Consider the following 18,429-nt stretch of genomic DNA (forward strand, 5'->3'; position numbering starts at 1 on the left):
GTCCTTTTGGGGACGGTAAGCACCTCATAAAACACTGATTTAGAAATTAATGGACAAAGATAAAGAATCTGAAATAAATCCATTTGATGAGCTCTCTGGCTGTCTTCAGCCAGAAAAGGCCCGAGAGCTCTAAAAGCTAAGAACTAAGCCATATGGAGTACTTGCTGGCCTCACTGTTGAGAGCACCTATGGTTGAATCCTGATTTGCTGTCTATAGAATTTATATATGACTCCTCCCCTGAATCTTTAGTGATATATGAAAGTGGTTTAAAAGCATATCATGACTGAAAACAATGGTGAAGAGGAATCTTTCTGTTGTGTGTCTTCTTTATTCTTGTGTTGATAAAATTAATAGGAAGGATTCAAATGTAGGCTTTGATTAGTCTGAAAAGTCTCTGAAGAATGTGTGGTCCCCAGTAGCCCAATACTGCAAACACCATAACTGGTGCTTAAGACTTCAGCTGCAAAGACTGTCATTCGCTTTTGCTGGACCTTCATATGCATAAAACTGCAGACTTGTGTGCTGCAGAGCTGGCTGGCTCTGCAGGACGCAGTATGGCTAGGCAGAATCTAAACCTCCTATACCATAGAAGTCGCTTCATCTGTTGTTAGCATATGGCTATCACTGGATTGAAAGCAAAGAGGTATTTTAACATGACCGAGTTGTTTAGCCGAACATTTCTGATGGGGGAGCAAGGAAAAGGAGCATCTCCATTGGAAACAAGCTGGTATTTAGGCAGAAGAAAATTACCCTGAGGGAGTTTGGTCAGGTCAGCTGCACAACCATCTCAATGAAGAGTGGAATCAAATCTTTAATGAGAACAGATGGCCAGGAGCTGAGCTTATTCCACCTTTTGTAGCAAAGCCTTTCTTTACAGTAGGCAGCTATAAGGCGTTTTCCTCAGTGCAGAAGGGGAGTGCCCTCTACTGAAACCAGAGTAAATTAGTCTCAAGGTTTTAACTGCCGTGGGACATTCGCTGCTGTAGCTGGGGAGGCTTTCACGAGTATGATAAGAACTATGAGGGACAGACTTTGGGGCACTGTTATTACAAGTGAAGGATGTTACTGATGTGAAATTATTAGGTTTCTGTAGTGAGTAAATAGATTTTTTTACAAATCCAGTCTACTGAAGTAAGTGCTACTTACTGCACTTCAGGTCCAAAATACATGCTTAAAGGAATACGTTATTTAGGGGGTATTCTCTTAGATCTTAAATAAAGTGTTTCAAAAAGGGTAGCCATTGTGATCCTCATAAATGTAAGCCAAGGCTTCAAGAATATCATTAGCTGTGCAGAGTCATACCTGGGATCAGAATCAGAGTAGAACACAGTCTTCCATGCCACTAGACCATGCTGGCAGCAACACCTGAGGCCTTCTGTGGCAGCACAACATGCTGTACTTTATTAATGTGGTTACAGAAATGTTACTCAAGGTCAATAATTCCAGGAGCTTCTAAATTTGGTTTGCTCATTTGTTTTTCGTTAAATGTGTCCGTAGTGTCTTGTGTAATGAATTGAAGGTTCTTTTCCTTTACAGTGCTCCTGTGAAAGCTCTTGGAAGTAGCCTTGTTTTTAAAGCTGGTTATCCTCTATTTCTCCTTGTGCTGACTGTCTTCTTTTGGGAGCTGCAGGATCTTACAATGAAATGCAATGAGGAAGAAAAGTCACTAAGCACAGAGGCATTTTCCAAGGTTTCAATGACCAATTTGCGCAGGCCAGCAGTTCCAGATCTCTCCACAGATCTGGGGATGAACATCTTCAAAAAGGTGAGTAGAAGAAAATTGTACTTCAGTATACCTATGATTCAGCACCTCAGTGACCCGCTAAGTAGCAGCTGAAGGTCTGCTTGGACTATGTATTTATGCCGTATGTGAGATTGACATCTCTTTTCATTGGAAGTGATTCTGTGTGTTATTACATAGCTTTTTAGGTGCAAATTCCAAACACAGTACTGAAATCTGTATTTAAATAACTGTCCTGCAGAAACGCATGAGGGGAGGGGACTCAAACACTGCTGATTTTTAAGTGCTGGTGCTCACTATAGTTCCGGCTGATTCAGTGAGTTCTTCCAGTGTTTTTACTTCATGAAGCTGTGAGTTTGCAACCATCCAGGATACTTAGCAGAGTTTTGTGGATTCTATGAATCCAGGTCATGGTCTGAGGATGTCATAAAATTATACAAGGGCATCCATCCCAGTGTAGGGAAAGACTGAGTTCCTTTAAATGCTCACATGGTTCCAGAGTGCAGATAGCAGCCATCAGGGTTAGATGTCCCAGATAAAAAGTTTAGAGTGGAAGGCTATACTTGGGCCACACATCTGTGTTATCCTTTTCTCTCAAATGGTAGCTTGCCATGCCTCAAAGCCTCTACCTGCTCTCATGTCTTCTCCTCTTCTTCCTGCAGTTCAAGAGCCGCAAAGAGGACAGGGAGCGTGAGCGCAAAGGGTCAATTCCTTTCCACCACACAGGGAAGAAGCGGCAGCGAAGGATGGGGGTACCCTTCCTCCTCCACGAGGATCATTTGGATGTCTCACCCACTCGCAGCACTTTCTCCTTTGGCAGTTTCTCTGGAATCGGAGAGGACCGGCGTGGCATTGAGAGAGGAGGATGGCAAACCACCATATTAGGTAAGAAGTTGTTATCTCTACCTCAGGTTCTGTCATTCCTATCCTGAGCATTCAGAGAACACCAGAGGCTTGCTTTTTCTTCTTCCATCCTATTGCTGTCTTTTGTGTTCTGTTACATACCTGTCTGTAGAAGTGACAACTCTGCTGGCAGCAGATCTGGAAGGACTTCCATTTTAGTTCACTTTCCCTCTGAAAACTATCATCCGTACTGGAATAATAGTTATTGTAGCAACCTGTAGTGATACCTGTACCACTTGAATACACTTCCTGAGTGGTAGCAAGTGTTGCGCAACTGCAGCTTAAAATAGATTCAAGGAATGGTTGCATCCTCTTCTTTTAAAGAGAAATCTCTGGAGAGGCAGCAATATGGTCATTAGGAGTATGGCAAAAAGATATTCAGTCTTCCTGAAGTGAATGTTGGTTACAATATAAGTAAGGGTATTGGCTCAGATAGTGAGGATTGCAATTTTTGATACTGCAAAGGTACTATGTTTAAATATAAATACTGGCTCCCTCAAGCTTCCGGGTTTTCTGAACAGTGCTTAGGCTTTGTTTCTGTTTCACAAACTTACTCCTAATGTCATAGATTTTCATCCTAGCACCCTTTCTTGGAGACGATAGGCAGCAAAATGATTGCCTAAGGCCATGCCAGGCAATCTCATTTTCACTGGCTTAGATGGCATCATTTTGGTAAGGTTTCCATTGTAAGCATCTTTGGGACACCAGACAATGAGCTTAGCCAAGTGAAGCCTTAAAGATTTGTACGTATTTGTGTGTATCCCTAGAGATTTGTACAAGCATAAAAAATCTAGTATCCAAATCCTCCTTTCTGTATGTTCAGTAGCTCAAGAAATCTGTTAAATTTTGATCTCAGGGGTTCCAGATTTTTGTCCTGGCTTAACTTACAGTTCCTTCTTTCTGGTATCTCAGTGAGATTGTGTATTTCAGATTCAATTGTCCACAGATCCTGCCTACTTCAGATAGTCCCCCTCTTTCAGGTTCTTTTGATTTGTAATTTATTATTTTCTTTTGCTTTAATACTCCCCATCCTAATACACCTGTTTCTTTTGGATAAGAAGAAGCCAAATTCCTATAACCAGCCCCAAAGGGTGGAGTCTTTCAGTGCTGACAAATCTTACTTTACTCCTGGTGAGTGACAGTGTAGGTGTTGGCTAAAATCAGTGTGCTGAGGGGAAGAGCTTTGCAAAGAATTTGTACATTCAGTCTTCATGTCAGTGAGCCCCACTATAATGTTTGGTTCTGCTTCACAGGGTCCTGGAAGGCCTTCACTTCTGTGGACTCCAGTCCCTCAGTTTCTGACCTCACCTATCTCCAAGCACCTGAGATGAGTAAACTAATTACCCGTTTCTTGCCTTCACCTTAGGAAAGTTTACCAGACGGGGGAGCTCTGACACAGCAACGGAAATGGAGAGCCTGAGCGCCAGGCATTCCCACTCCCATCACACATTGGTCTCTGATCTGCCAGACCACTCGAACAGCCATGGAGAGAATACAGTCAAAGAAGGTACATTTAACATACCAGGAAAAAACCGTTTCACTAAAATATCACTCTAAGAAGCTGAGGAAGAGTTACTTCTTCCTTTTCTGAGTATATGACTAAGTGTTATTTCCTTCCCCCGCCCCCTGCATCTCTTGAGAAGGTTTTTTGTTCTGTGTAGGAAAACGTTCCAAACCTTTCAGATTGATCTGGTTCAGTTTGTAAAATAAAACTTGGCAGCCATCAGCAGAGAGGAGGCACAGTTTGGTTTTTTATCACCTTACCACAACAGCACACAAGTTTGGCAGAAACTTGGTATTGCTTGGTATTCCTAGGAAATCTTCTGGGATTTAATACCCCTTTGCAGGCCACAGCTGCTGGACTGTGCTGCGAATCACAGGTTCTTTCTTATTCCTCCTGGTTCGTGGCTTTGAAGCCAGGATAGAAGTCTGGATTTGAAATTTAGTTGAAGTCACCCTGGGGCTTATCTGTCTTGGAGGCCTCTGCAGAAATAGCAATGCCAGTGTGATCATGATGGGAGACAGGATGCATGATACAGAGGATTCCCTATGCTCTCTCCGCCTTGTTGAACACAGTGAATTAAGGGATAGTGGGCAGTGACAACAAGATTCTGCACTTGGATCACAATAACCCCATGCAATGCTCCAAGCTTGGGGAAGAGCGGCTGGAAAGTGTTGGAGGCGTTGGTAGCCAGCTGTTTTGAATAGGCCAGCAGTGCACCCACGTGGCCAAGAAGGCAAATAGCATCCTGGCATGTAAACAAGCACAGCCCCAGTTATCCATTCCACTATCCTAGAGATGGAAATTTACAGGTTGCCATTTTCCTCCTTGCAGTGCGGTCCCAGATCTCCACCATCACTGTGGCAACCTTCAACACTACCTTGGCCTCATTCAATGTGGGCTATGCTGATTTCTTCAGTGAGCACATGAGGAAGCTTTGCAACCAGGTGCCCATCCCTGAGATGCCCCATGAGCCGCTTGCATGTGCCAACCTCCCCCGGAGCCTGACAGACTCCTGCATCAATTACAGTTGCTTGGAGGATACGGATCACATTGATGGAACCAACAACTTTGTCCACAAGAACGGCATGCTGGATCTCTCGGTAATTGGCAAGGAATGAGGAAAGCCAGGTCCCTCTTCTGTCAATGTAGCTGTACCATTGAGATCAGGGGTTTGATGGGCTTTTCCTCCACCTCTTTATATGACTTCTCTCAGCAGTACATAAAGGTCAGTCAGATACATTTGTGCATATCATAAAAGTCTCCTCTGAGATACTGCAACTCCTGTTACTCCTTGCAAGGAGCGCATGTGCATGTGGAATGCACACATCAAATCAAGTGATATTATGAAATGGCTATGTTCCTGGTGCATGCACCAAGTTCCCTACAAACCAGTATAAAACTGAATAGCACCTTTCTTCTAATGGCACCTTAAAACTCACCTTTTCTGCTTTCCCCTTAATGACTTGACAGCTCCTGGTGCACTGAAGCAGTGTTCTCAGGCTCACAGATGCCATCTCTTGGTTTCCTTTCCTGCCTGACTGTGCCCAGCCTGTGGTTTCTTGTCTTACACCTAGATTGTAAGCTTGAGGGGTTGAGGGTTATACGTAATTCATTCTGAGTTTGTACTGTGCCTGCTATAACAAGTCTCTGCTCTGCCTAGGATTTCCAGACACTAAATAGCACTAGGAGAGAAAATAAGTCAGACTTTAAATATGATGTTTGAATCTCCCAGGTGGTCCTGAAAGCTGTTTACTTGGTCCTGAACCATGATATCAGTTCCCGGGTTTGCGATGTGGCACTGAACATTGTGGAGTGCTTACTTCAGCTTGGTGTGGTGCCCTGTGTAGAGAAGGTTCGGAGGAAGAGTGAGAACAAAGAAAATGAGGTGCCTGAAAAGAGACCAAGTGAAGGATCCTTCCAGCTCAAAGGAGCTGCTTCTGGTGGTTCAGCTTGTGGATTTGGAGCTCCCATAGTTAGTGGAGATGGAGATAGAGGTGATGGAAGTGGTGGAGGCGGTGGAGGTGGAAGCGATGGAGGTGGTGGAGGAGGGCCATATGAAAAGAATGACAAAAACCAGGAAAAGGTTTGTCTTGCTTCCCTTTATATAATTCCCAAATGTACTGTAGGGTCTGTTAAGATGGAGTATGTGTGTGTATGCAACTGCTCTTCTGGTTTCCCTCCTTAGTTTTGCTTTTGCACCACAATGACTAATTAATTTGTTTTACTCTGGTGCTCAGTTGGGGCTCCCCAGAAGAAACCTGTTTGGATATTCACGCACTATAACTGCAGCGAAGCAGCTGCCGAAAGCACAGTTTATGAGCCTTGCATGGACCTTTTCAGTATCTTGTCAGAGGGCCTGAAACCCTCAACCACAATGATTTTTTGGGGAGATTATTATTAATAACTTTTAAGGAAAACTAGAATCCAATGTGTGAGCAGTTTCTTTTCTTTGATGGCCATAAATCATGAATTTTTCATTGTTGCTGTGAGAACTGGCCAAGAGATGCTGTTGCTGACCTCCAAAGTCATCATTCATAGTGGCATAATACCTAAGACATTTTAAAAAGATGCTCGTTTTTCTGCTCAAGAAAGCCATCTCTGCTTTTTCAGGCAGAATTTTTTGAAGTAAGTGCTGAGTGGTATTCATAGCAGTTTGCACAGGGCTTTGCATTCAAAGCATGGCTTTTTGAGGGGAGATGAAAGGGAGGGGGCTGGTCCTTAAGCTTGAAAAATAATTGCAGTAAACATTTCAAGAGTAACAACTCAGTAATGGAGTGTCTGAGAGGAGAAATGGACAGCAGGATGTCAAAAGCAAAGTACTAGGAAGATACTAGTGGTTGTGCCCTGGTTTCACAGTCTTTCTCTCTGTGACCTTCAGGATGAAGGGCCATCTGTCAGCACCCATAGGCTGGCACTCACAATGCTCATCAAAATTGTGAAGTCCCTGGGTTGTGCCTATGGTTGTGGAGAAGGACACCGGGGGCTCTCGGGAGATCGCCTGAGACACCAGGTATTCCGGGAGAATGTAAGAGAATTACAGCTCATTTTAGTGTCTCCCCTGTACTTTTGACATCAGCTGCTGAGACTGCTGTCTGCCCCTCTGTAGCTTTCTCTGTATTGACAGTAGATGTACTGGTCTTTGCCGCAGCTGACAGACTATGTTGCAGCCCAGCCGTAGCAGATTTGCAGCTGTTGATGTTAACTTCTAGCCCCTGGGGCTTTCTAAGAGCGCACCTGAGGCCCAGGGTGCTTCTCACCTCTCCAATGAATGGGTTGTCTGGGAAGGGGCAAATGGGAGCAAATCCCCTGTGTGAGCTGGTATAAGTGTATTTTCACATTGGCAGTACCCCAACAGAGTATGCTGTTTATAAGAGGTGCAGCTATCGTGGGTTGCATGTCTGAATCTAGAAGTCTAAAGTGTTGTTATGCCCACTTTTCTCAATGGTGATTATGACTGGTTGCTGCTGGGCTGCTCCATCAGCTCCTAATAATTGGAGTGCACTGTGCTTGCAGGCATGCTATTGTGCTGCAAGGGATTAGAAGACCCATGGCCTGTTTAGGGGCAGGGTGGATGGTCACTTTTGCTTCCTTAGATTTTTGATTCTGCTCAAGTTGAAGCAGTAAAAAGTGCCCAGGATGCAGCCCAGACATCTGACTTCATCTAGAAGTTTGAGTCCCTGAGATCAGCACAATGACTTGTCAAATGGGAGCCTTTCAAAGGCTTTTTCCAGTACATGCCTCCTCCTTGCTTTCTGTGTTTGCAGCAGGGAGCATTTTTGACGATTAATGAGAATTTACAGTGGTGTAGGTGGGAAGGAACCAAGTGCTTCTCCATGGCTTTGTTTAGCCTGAGCCATGCCGACAGAGCTATAATTTGGTTCTGGGATCTGAGCTAGGTGGCTCAGAGTTGGATTGGCTGCCTCTGCGTTCATGCAGCATTCTTCTCTTAACTGGACTCCTGGGTACTGGGGAGACTGCAGCAGTAGTGTTAGTTCTGGACACAATGGGACAGATGAGGGTAAGAGAGTCCCAGTGGTAACAGTAAAAAGGTTCTGCACAGAGCACTGATTGAACACATAGCATATTCATCAGAACGATGGCTTTTATGTTGTGTTGGAGCTGAGCCAGCCAAACATTTAGGCCTATGCATAACATTAAGCATAAATGAGTAGGTCTCTTGGAGCCAAAGTTCTTACCAGACTTACTGAATTGAGGTCTTTATCGGAAGAAATTTTCCTCCACATCTAAGTCTGCTGCATCTTCTGTGCATTTGTCTGGCCAAACTGCTTTGCATGCACCATTTGTCTTGACTGCATGGGCAATCACATGTCTGAGTTTACTGGAAATTTAAGCCCCTATTGCAGGTAGCAGAGAGTTCAAGTTTCCCATAAAGCTGATATTTCAAATTCTCTAAGTCCAGCATGCATGGGGTCCCAGTAGGATGGATGCCTGTGATAAGAAGTTGGCTTCTAATTAACAGCTTTTAAATAAAAGGCTAATTTTTTTGCATGATATAAATTGGTCACTGAGTATAGGTGCATCAAATAGGTCAGATCTGAGCCAGAGACTGAAAATGCCTGAAGCTAAGAACCTGTTTCACCAAGGCAGTGTGACTGAGACAGGACAGTCCTATTTCATTCATATTCAGTGAGGTTTTACCCTGGAGTTGGAGAGAGGAGGATAGGCCTTGAGACATGGCTGGCGGTGACTTCACCACTCCCTCCAAACAGTGGTACCCATACTGGTACACCGCCTCTTGTTGGCTTCAGAGACAAACCTGCCCTCTGTTACAGGGCTCAAACTTTCCAGCTTCTAGGGGAGTTACTTTAGACAGCACAGCAGAGCACTGCCTAAGCAAGAGTTTTGCTCCTCTTAGCAAAACTCAAACATGTACTTTGATGTGATGGATATCATTGCAGGCTCAAAACTGCCTCACAAAGCTGTACAAACTGGATAAGATGCAGTTCCGGCAGACCATGAGGGACTATGTGAACAGGGATTCCCTCAATAATGTGGTGGATTTCCTGCATGCTTTACTGGGATTCTGCATGGAGCCAGTCACTGACAGTAAGTACAGCTGGTATCAAAAACTCTCACTTGAATATTCCTAAACTGTACCATCAGAAAGAAGCCATCCCTTTTTCTTTTCCTTTCAAGAGAAAAAGGTGAATAACTATCCTCAGAATATGGGGTATACCCTGCCAGAGTGGGTCAGAGGAGTTGGATCTCTTCTGATTTGATCACTCAGTGATCTCATATCATCCAATGCACCTGAAATTGAAGGCCTCTCTTTTGATTCATCCTATCTGTTCTTCATGGCTTTTCAGTGGGAATATTTTCTTTCATTCAACTGGGCCTCCTGCAGGAGGGTTTCTGCTTCATGACATGGCCAGGCACCAGCTGCAATGGCCTGTTTAATTCAGGGTTTATTCTGACTGGAGGTATAATTGAGCATTAAAACCTTTGGTGCCTCAGGTGAGATGGTAAATAGCAAGAACAGATTGAATAAACAAGAACATGAGCACACAGATGCACATGCCTGCAGTTACAAGTGCGTGTGCATGTGTTTCTATATATATGTATATATGTTTTTATTTTTAGCTAGGAAAAAATATTCCAGGTGCTATTAGAATGACCAAACTTTTATTTTTTTTAGTTAACTGTTGTTTAGTTAACAATGACTGTTTGCAGAGTAGGAATAGCTCCTCTGAAGCACTTAGCAAGTCTGACCTGACTACTAATCTACCTCTGATCCAAGGCATTTCAAAGAAAGCATCAAAAATATTATATAAGAGGCTTTTGTGAAGATTTCCGAGGTCATTTCCCCAAGTATTCATGAAGTATTGACAGGCTCATGCTTTGAAGCATGGCAGCTCATGCAGCTTTTGAAAGGCTTTTCTCTCACCTAGTCAAACCAGGATGGTTCTTATTGTAAATGTGTAATTCTTTTTAGACTCTTTCTGAGAGCTTGGTCACCTTGTGCCTCTTGCAAAAACAGCATTCCTGTAGTGCAGAAGACTTTCTTTTCATGGGTGTTGTCACTTAGCAGCTTAATCAAACATCTCTTGTCCTTTAGAAGAGCAAATAGCAAAGCTGGAGGTATTGTTCAAATTTTATGTCTTACTCTGTGCATTCTATAAATGAGACGTGTATAAAAGAAAGCCAGAATGGTCCTGATCATTTCAGTCCTTTTTCATACTCCAGTTTCTGGAAGATTTCATTTTTTCTCATTTATTTTAACCTTCCCTTCTGTTTGGCGTGGGATTGTGAGAACTGAGCATGATATTAGGTGGGTACTTGCCCGCGTATATGAATCCCTTTATGTGTGTTTTTAAGCCATCTCTTTTAAACCATTTCTAACAATGGGGCTTGCTTGTACTTGAATTTCACAGACAAAGCTGGATTTGGGAATAACTTCACCACAGCGGACAACAAGTCTACAGCTCAGAGTGTTGAAGGTATTATCGTGAGTGCCATGTTCAAGTCATTGATCACTCGCTGTGCGTCCACTACACATGAACTGCACAGCCCAGAAAACCTGGTAAGCACTTGATTTTGTGTTAACAAAGTTACTTTTCACTTGAGTGTCTACAGTAGGGCTTTACAATGAAGAATTAGTTCAGTTTAGCCAAATCCCTTGAGTGTAGCAAGCTATGGAGTCACAGTTGAAACATGATATAAATGTGATGCCCTTCTTATATTCCTGCCTTTGAACTTGGGGGTTTAGCCAGGATGAAAGCTGTACCCTCTGAATTGCATTTGTCTCTCTGTTCAAGCAGCTTCTGTGTTGGGTTTCTTTCTGTTTCCAAAGGGACTAGTAGCATAGTCTGGAGCAAGGGATTAATGAACAAGACCACAGCCAGCATAAATCAACTTTTAGCAAAGTTAAAGCCAGTTTATGTGGTTAAAGACACGCCTGTGGCAGAGTATGTGGGTTACTGAACAGCTGTTTGGTACATCTGCCCAAGGTTTAGACAAACATTCAGTTTACCAGATATCTGCAGGAAAGTAAGGTGCTGCTGCTTGCTGCTTGCTGCCTATGTGCTGTCTTCCCGGAGCAATCTAGTAGATAGTATGAGCTTCTTTCCAAATGGTGCAGAATCTAGCAGCTAATTTCAAAACACCTCCTTATTATCAGAAATTAGGATTCCTTATGGAAGCAACCAAGAAGCACTCTTGAGGTGCTCTGTAGAGGCACTGAAGCCCAGCTAAAGGGACAGCTCCATAAAGGAAAGGGAGAGGAAGAAGGAAAACAGTAATATTTTAAACCAGCAGGATAGTTTATCTATGTCCAAGTCTTCTTTTCCTGCAGATATTCCTCCTTTGGAATGTTTCTTGGCAGAGATGTGGTGGGACACAGAAAAACGTGTTGTTACTGGATCTAGATTTGTAAATTTTCCTTACAAATTGTATGTCTTTCTGGACCCTGTTTTAGTTAGTGTGTACCTTTAAGAATAGCATCATCATTTGTGCCTGTATAGAGAATACAGTACACAGAGTATATGTGAGGATTTCCTGTTGTGTCACTCTTTAAAGTCAGTCTTGTGTTACATATCTTATGAAAAAGAGCCTTAATCAGTATATAGATCCAATTACATGTTTGCTTGGGGTGGGGGGGTGTTGTTGAAAGCTGACTGTGCAGTTCCTAACTGGGAGTTTTTGCAATAACCCAAGATCTTTGAGGAAAGTTTACAGATTAAAAATCAGGACCTGTAAAATTTTTCCTTGCTTCTCCTTGCCCTCTCATGGAGAGGTGATTCGTCACATCACAGATGTGCATGAATGTTCAGAACTAAAACCAGCCTTGCGTGTATGAGTAGGCTGGGGAATGAGTGAGTCATTCCTCTTTTTTCCCATGATGTAAAGCTCTAAAATAATCAAGAAAAATCCCAAGACACCCACTGGTTTTGAAACTAAACATGCAATTTTTTGCACTCTACTGCCCTTTCCCTCCTAACTTTTTCATGTCTTTTAAGATTTTTTGGGCTAGATGAATGGAATAAACTAGGCTTTAAGTCATCTTTGCAGCTTCCTTATCTTGCAGGTGTTTTAGTCTCTGATATCGCTACATCTGCTTACATGCCCCTTACAGAGCATGTTCCCTAGCAGTAATGCTCCTCTTTGTCTGCTTCTTCTGAGTGCACTAAATGGAGTTTCCAGCTTTTGATCTCAGCCAGAAAACACAAACCCTGTGGATGGAGGGTATATCACACAACAGCCGGAGGCAGTAACGCTGAAGTACCTTAGAAATGACTGATACTGCTTCTTCACAAGCTGCAGACTGAATTCTTTCATTTCCATGATGTCTTGCTACTCAGGGGTTGTACTGTGACATCCGACAGCTGGTCCAGTTTATCAAGGAAGCTCATGGGAATGTATTTCGGAGAGTGGCGCTCAGTGCCCTCTTAGACAGTGCTGAAAAGTTAACACCAGGAAAAAAAACAGAGGAAACAGAACAAGAACCAAAACCTTCTGGGAGCAAAAGGTGGGTGTGTAGGAGGCAGAAGGGAAATGACCTGCATATGGCTGTATGAATACATGTGCTGAACACAAATGTAGAAAGTCCAAGGGCTTCTGTCTTTTATCATGATAGTGTATGTCAGTTCTTGATGTACAGAATTGTACTGTGGCAGCAGTCTCCTTTAAAACTTAATGGACTGAGACAGTAATAGTTTTGCAGCAGAAAGTGAGACCTAACTCTCATACATGAGGCCTAAGAGAATAGTGCAATGGAAACTCTGGAAAAAGGAAAGGTTAAGAAAAGTAAGAAGCATAGTGTCAATCCCAAAGCACTATGTGGACATCGCTTTTAATGTGTATGACATCCTTAGTGGTTTTTATCTGACGGGTAAACCATGGTATGCAAAACAAGTCCGAGAGTAAATCTAATCCTGCTGTGCTTCTTTAGCAAAAAGAAATTTTCTCTGGTGCTTTGAGCCTTGTCATGTTAAAATATTGAGCAGAAGGATTAACAAAGTTGCAAAACTCCTAAAAGCCTTGGCTTTGCTTCTTAGAAGTGATGACTTCTTCTTGAATAATTATATATAGAGGCAGTAAATTGGTAAAGAGAGGATACAAATCTAAAGCAGCTCAGCAGTGCTGGTTTCCATGTCATACAGCTATGGGATGACCATGAAATGGGCCATCTGTTCACTTTAGCTCATGATTTATATTGTATGTATAGATCCGAGGTAGGAAGTGTCATCATCGACAAAGGCCAGGCATCAGCTGCCCCTGATGAGTGCCGTAGTTACATCTCCAGCCGCCCAATGCAAACACCAGAACAGTAAGTAAATATTGAGTTGTTTCACATGTTATTGCCAGTTGCTTCCTTCTGGGCTTAGTACAAATGGGCAGGACAGCAAGGACTTACCTCTTTGGATAGTACAACAAATGTGTTGAGCGCTCAGGATTTACTGATAAAATCCAGGTAATGCTGATCTTCAATGCTGCCAATTGGACCCACCCTGATTTTGATGAGAACCAGCAGAAAAGATCACCATGCAGTAGATGTGTCAGTATCTCATACTACCATAGCCATCAATAGACTGTTAGTTCCACAGAGATGCTATCACAGCTGTTCTTCATGCTTTTTTGTTACTTCTGGGAGATCATTCTATTACTTTTCAGCTTCCAAATTGTTGCTAAGGTGTCTCCCAAGAGACAGCCCATCCTGACCTATATTGGGCATGTAGTCTCCAAAGATTGGTGCATTTCCCTTATCAGTGCAGGTGATCTACCAGTTTTCTTAATGAGCAAATCAATCTGCTGTTAGGTATTGCAAGTTTGAAGCCTCTGTTATCCAAAGAGTTCAGCCATTTAATACTGAAGTAAATGTAATCAATGTTATAAATGGCCACTGGTCCCTAACAACTTTGTACAAGTCATTTAACTTCTCTGTGCCTCTGAATACGCATCTGTCTTGTTAAAGTGCTTTGAGAAGAACTGTATGAAGGCATTGCACAAGGGTACAGAGCTCTATATTCTGTATTCTCCTTCATTAACGGAGCCTGCAAAGTCTCGCTGTTACTGAGACTTCAAGGGTAACCATTTACTGCTCTGCAGAATTGCAGCAAGCTATGCTGCTCTGAGCCCGGCCATAGCCATGGGAGATCTCAAGAGTATAGGAAAATACATTGTCCCCATTCCAATACCTTAATGAGAGCTGTGACCCCAGCAGGTTCACAAATGGCTGTCATGATGTCCAAAAGCTCTCCAGTGCACCTGTTTGTAGAAAGCACCAGTATAGTCTTATCAGCATGGCTCATGTTGACCTAAAGAAGATGATTTCTGTTTCACATGTAAGAACTAAAAATTGGAATGATCTGTTCAGTGGGCAAGTGCCTCAGGGTAGAGAAGATTGTTATTTTGTGCCTTGAACAATACTGAGCATGTTGTTGAACTTGATTACGTCCCACTGGGAAAAGCATGTTTGGAATTCAAAATTAAACATCTTTATAGAACAGAGAGGTTAGGAGGGGGCTGTGGGAGGGAGACCTCATTCCCCTGAGCATCCAAACTTCTGTGAAATGCAGTTCACAATCTGCATCCCTTTTCTTCCAGTGATGAACAAATCCAAGGGGCCGTTCTGGGTCGCAAGGACTTCTGGCGAAAGATGTTCAAGTCACAGAGTGCAGCGAGTGATACTAGTAGTCAGTCTGAGCAGGACACATCCGAGTGTACCACTGCTCACTCTGGGACTACCACAGACAGGCGTTCCCGCTCCCGTTCCCGACGAATCTCCCTTCGAAAGAAACTCAAACTCCCCATAGGTAAATGTATGTCTCTTCCTGTTCTATATACATATTGCATGTGCATAGAAACACAGATATACCTGTCTCAAGAAATATTGCAACAAGTTCCTTAGTGTCCAAGTATATTGTATATTCTCCCAAGGGAAGCTGGGAAATGCTGCTTTCCATTTTACAGATGGGGAACTGAGGCAAAGGGAAACATAAGCAATATGCCAAAGGTACCAGATATCTGTGGCAAAACAGAATATAGAATCTTTGTCTCCAAAGTAGTAGGCTAGTACCTTAATCTCACAGGCGTTGTTCTTCTCTGTAGAAGAGAAATATTCCAAATAGAATTTGACAGATGGAGAATATATCCTTTATGAGTTCCGTGAGCTGGCCTTGCATGATAGTTAATACATGTTACATGAAAAGGTTGCCTTCCCCTTTCCTTCTACCTTCCCATACCCTAGCATGGCCACCTTGGAGATATATGCTGCAGTTGCTAATGAATAGATTCTGCTTGGAAGCATTTTCACAGTTGTCCTGAGTGGCTTACTCTGCAACAGGGAACTGGCTGAAGCGCTCCTCCCTCTCTGGCCTGGCTGATGGGGTGGAAGATCTCCTAGATATCAGCTCTGTCGACCGTCTGTCTTTCATCAGGCAGAGTTCCAAGGTAAATGTGTCAGGCTGGATTGCCTTGGAAGGATGGGTTCTGTCTGATTTTATCTGTCCAAGGAAACATTCTACTCATCACAGACATTGCAGCCAGTCAGACTTTGTCATAGAATCTTCCGAGTAGAGTGCCATGGAAATTTTATACTGGACTTTTGTGGCTCACCGTGAAGGTTAGGTTAAACCTGTCCAACACTGTACTTGTCAGTCTGCTTTGGTTCACTGAGAGAAATGCAGGCTCTGTCAACATGCTTAAGGTTTAATTGTTGGTCACACTTCTCCTTCCTTCTTTGTGCTTTTACAGCCTCTTGCGAAAGACCAACCCTTTAAGCAGAAAGCTTAAAAGATGAAGCGTTTCAGCGTACGTAAATCTGTGCAGACTCACTTGCATTTCTGTGGTGATCCTCTGTGCTACAGCCCTTCTGTAGTTGCTTTATGGCTAAACAAGACCAAGAGAAAGTGGTATGCTACAACCTCACCTGGCCCTTTGTCTTTGTACAGGTGAAGTTTACCAGCGCAGTGAAGCTGTCAGAAGGTGGGGGGCCAGGAGGTGGCCTGGACAATGGGCGAGACGAAGAGGAGAATTTCTTCAAGCGTCTTGGTAAATGGCGCACCTGCCGAAGACACCCATCCAAGCTTCATCACACAGAAGAAAAAGATGGTTAGAAATCAGGGTTCTCGTCTCCTTTTTTTATTTCCTTTAAACTTTATTTTTTTAAATCTCTTTCTTTCTGTATTTCTCCCCTTTCCCTTTTTTCCTGCTTTTTCCATAGGTTTTGTATCCATTACAGCCTTTTCCAACTTTTTAGTCTTTGTAACTGTTTTCTTTCCCTTCCTTCTTTCATTTGTTTTGATTTAGAAAAAAAAAAATCAAAAAAAAAAATCTAGAAAAGTCAATTTTCTTTAAAAAAATCTAATAAATTCTGCAAATGCAACATTTTGGCTTTTAAAATCAGATTGAATTTGATCCATACACTTAAAAAATTAACGCTTGCTTCAAAGCACTTATTCAGTTCCAAATTAGGTGTGTAAATCTTTCATTGCCTAATATAACAATGGGTGTTCCATCAGGTTTTCTGTTTGTTGTTTTTTTTCTCCCTCCTCCCCAGTTTGTGACCATTTGACAGTTCCAGCAAAGACCAGCCCAGAAATGGCAAACCCTGCACAAACCTTGTTATAATTATCTCTTTTCTTCTGTGTTTGCATGTCTAGTGTCTGCATACCATTCGTTAGGGATGCGGTCCCTTTTTCTTAGCGCACAGCATCATAACAACAACACTACTTTGCCTTTCCACAGAAGTATATTTAATTGCAGTTTACTCTCAAAAGCAGGAACGTTTGAAAAGTGCCTTTATGAATAATAGAAGGTCATGATATATTCTGTTTTAAAATGTCATGCAGTGGTTCACATGCTCATGTCCTCAGTTCAGAGCTCCTTCTTGTTGTCAGGGAGACAACCTTGTTATCTTGAAGTTCTGTTGCTTTTTTCTACTTTTTTTGAAGAAAACCCAACCTGACTCCCAAAAACACACAAAAAGGAGTAGATTTTCACCATGGTTTCTGTAGCTTTACATTTGAGTTACATTCTCTGCCATTGTGTTTATTTTCTCACATTACCCTTTGAACACTGCATTGTATGCCTTTTTCACCATCATCCGTCCCAGACCTGCAGTGTAATGCATGTAAGGCATTGTTCAGGCAAGTGATTCTAGCAAAGTAGGAGCATATCTTGTCAGTGTAAACTGGTCGTCATTCTGCCACTGCAGAAACACTGGTGGTGGTTTTCAAATAGGTGATTTGAAGAGGTGAAAAGTATCGTTCCTTTAGAAGGAGAATGGATGAGCCCAGCAGCTTGCTGTAGCTTGGTAGCTGAAGTTGAATATTCCCATGATAGAAAGAACTGCATTATTTTCTTCATCCACTACTGTGAGCTGAAGCAGGTGTGAAGTGCTTCCACCACATTTTCTCCCAGCCTTCACTGGGAACAAACAACTGAGGGACAGTGAGACTTTTATAGGCTGCCACAGCTGTTTCTGTAGCGCTCATGTGAGATGTCCTTTATATTTTCTTGTAGGAATTGTTTTTTTTTTTCATCTTGCTAATGCTGATTTTATGCCACTGTGAGTTTGCTTCTGCCCAGAGTGCCCGTATTCTTGATTTCATGGCACTGATTTGTTCTTGGCCCTGTGAGCATCTTGTTCAGCATGTATGGCACATCTTATGCTTATACAAAACTTAGATGACATTAGTACTGGCTTTTTGAGCTTTGGAAGTGTAGCCCATTCTTCAGTCTTCTGTGAGTAACATCAGAATTTATGTGATTAAAGAAGAGAACTTGAAACATCTTTTATGTGCCAGGGATAGAATAGACGTACATCACACATGCTTGGTTTTAACATATGCATGCATTAGGAATACTGTAATAGAAGTGATGCAGTGGGTTAAAGGCAGACCCCTTGCATGTTAGTATGAGAAACAAGCAAATTGTCCAGTGATGCTGATGGGAAGGGTTGGGCCATTGCTTGATCCCTAACTGATGCAAAGAGAGGGCATTTTAAGTTTCTAAGGCAGAGTGTGACAGTTAAGGAAGGTGTATCACTGTGTCCAAAAGGATCGCTGGTTTGCAATGGTGTGGTAAGCCACATACCATTAGCAGAAATACTAGAGTAGTTGTACATGCTTGTGTGTGTACGTGCTCACATGTGCAAAGTGCAGTCAGTGTGAGGCCTTTCAGGGTGGGACAGTTCATAACACAGTAGAAATTTCCAGTGCTTCTATATCTTTCATAAAGATCAGCAGGTTTTATGTGCTTGTGGACAAGAGAATAAAAGCCTGTTGAAGGTGGATGGGCATTGTATTAAATCCCTTGAGT

The 18,429-nt window shown here is 42.7% G+C and overlaps 1 protein-coding gene across 14 annotated transcripts in view; it reads left to right on the forward strand.

Annotated features, from left to right (window-relative positions):
- The window catches only part of UNC80 (unc-80 homolog, NALCN channel complex subunit), a 120,246-nt gene that overhangs the window by 20,934 nt on the left and 80,883 nt on the right, over positions 1 to 18,429 (forward strand). For 7 of the 14 annotated variants that reach the window (XM_061459016.1, XM_061459025.1, XM_061458904.1 and 4 more), the window contains exons 9-21: positions 1,632 to 1,766; positions 2,405 to 2,627; positions 4,012 to 4,152; positions 4,981 to 5,249; positions 5,882 to 6,232; positions 7,028 to 7,174; positions 9,069 to 9,216; positions 10,542 to 10,690; positions 12,468 to 12,634; positions 13,334 to 13,435; positions 14,713 to 14,927; positions 15,452 to 15,558; positions 16,059 to 16,218. In XM_061459016.1, the coding sequence (XP_061315000.1) occupies positions 1,632 to 1,766; positions 2,405 to 2,627; positions 4,012 to 4,152; positions 4,981 to 5,249; positions 5,882 to 6,232; positions 7,028 to 7,174; positions 9,069 to 9,216; positions 10,542 to 10,690; positions 12,468 to 12,634; positions 13,334 to 13,435; positions 14,713 to 14,927; positions 15,452 to 15,558; positions 16,059 to 16,218 (2,314 nt within the window). The remainder of the gene's footprint in view (positions 1 to 1,631; positions 1,767 to 2,404; positions 2,628 to 4,011; positions 4,153 to 4,980; positions 5,250 to 5,881; positions 6,233 to 7,027; positions 7,175 to 9,068; positions 9,217 to 10,541; positions 10,691 to 12,467; positions 12,635 to 13,333; positions 13,436 to 14,712; positions 14,928 to 15,451; positions 15,559 to 16,058; positions 16,219 to 18,429) is intronic. The other 7 variants (XM_061458958.1, XM_061458995.1, XM_061458966.1 and 4 more) reach the window with 5 other exon arrangements.

Source organism: Pezoporus flaviventris, unplaced genomic scaffold (genome assembly GCF_033815535.1).
Source record: "Pezoporus flaviventris isolate CSIRO_AGI_PZ_B2104156 unplaced genomic scaffold, CSIRO_AGI_Pfla_v1 ptg000001l, whole genome shotgun sequence".
NCBI lineage: Eukaryota > Metazoa > Chordata > Aves > Psittaciformes > Psittacidae > Pezoporus > Pezoporus flaviventris.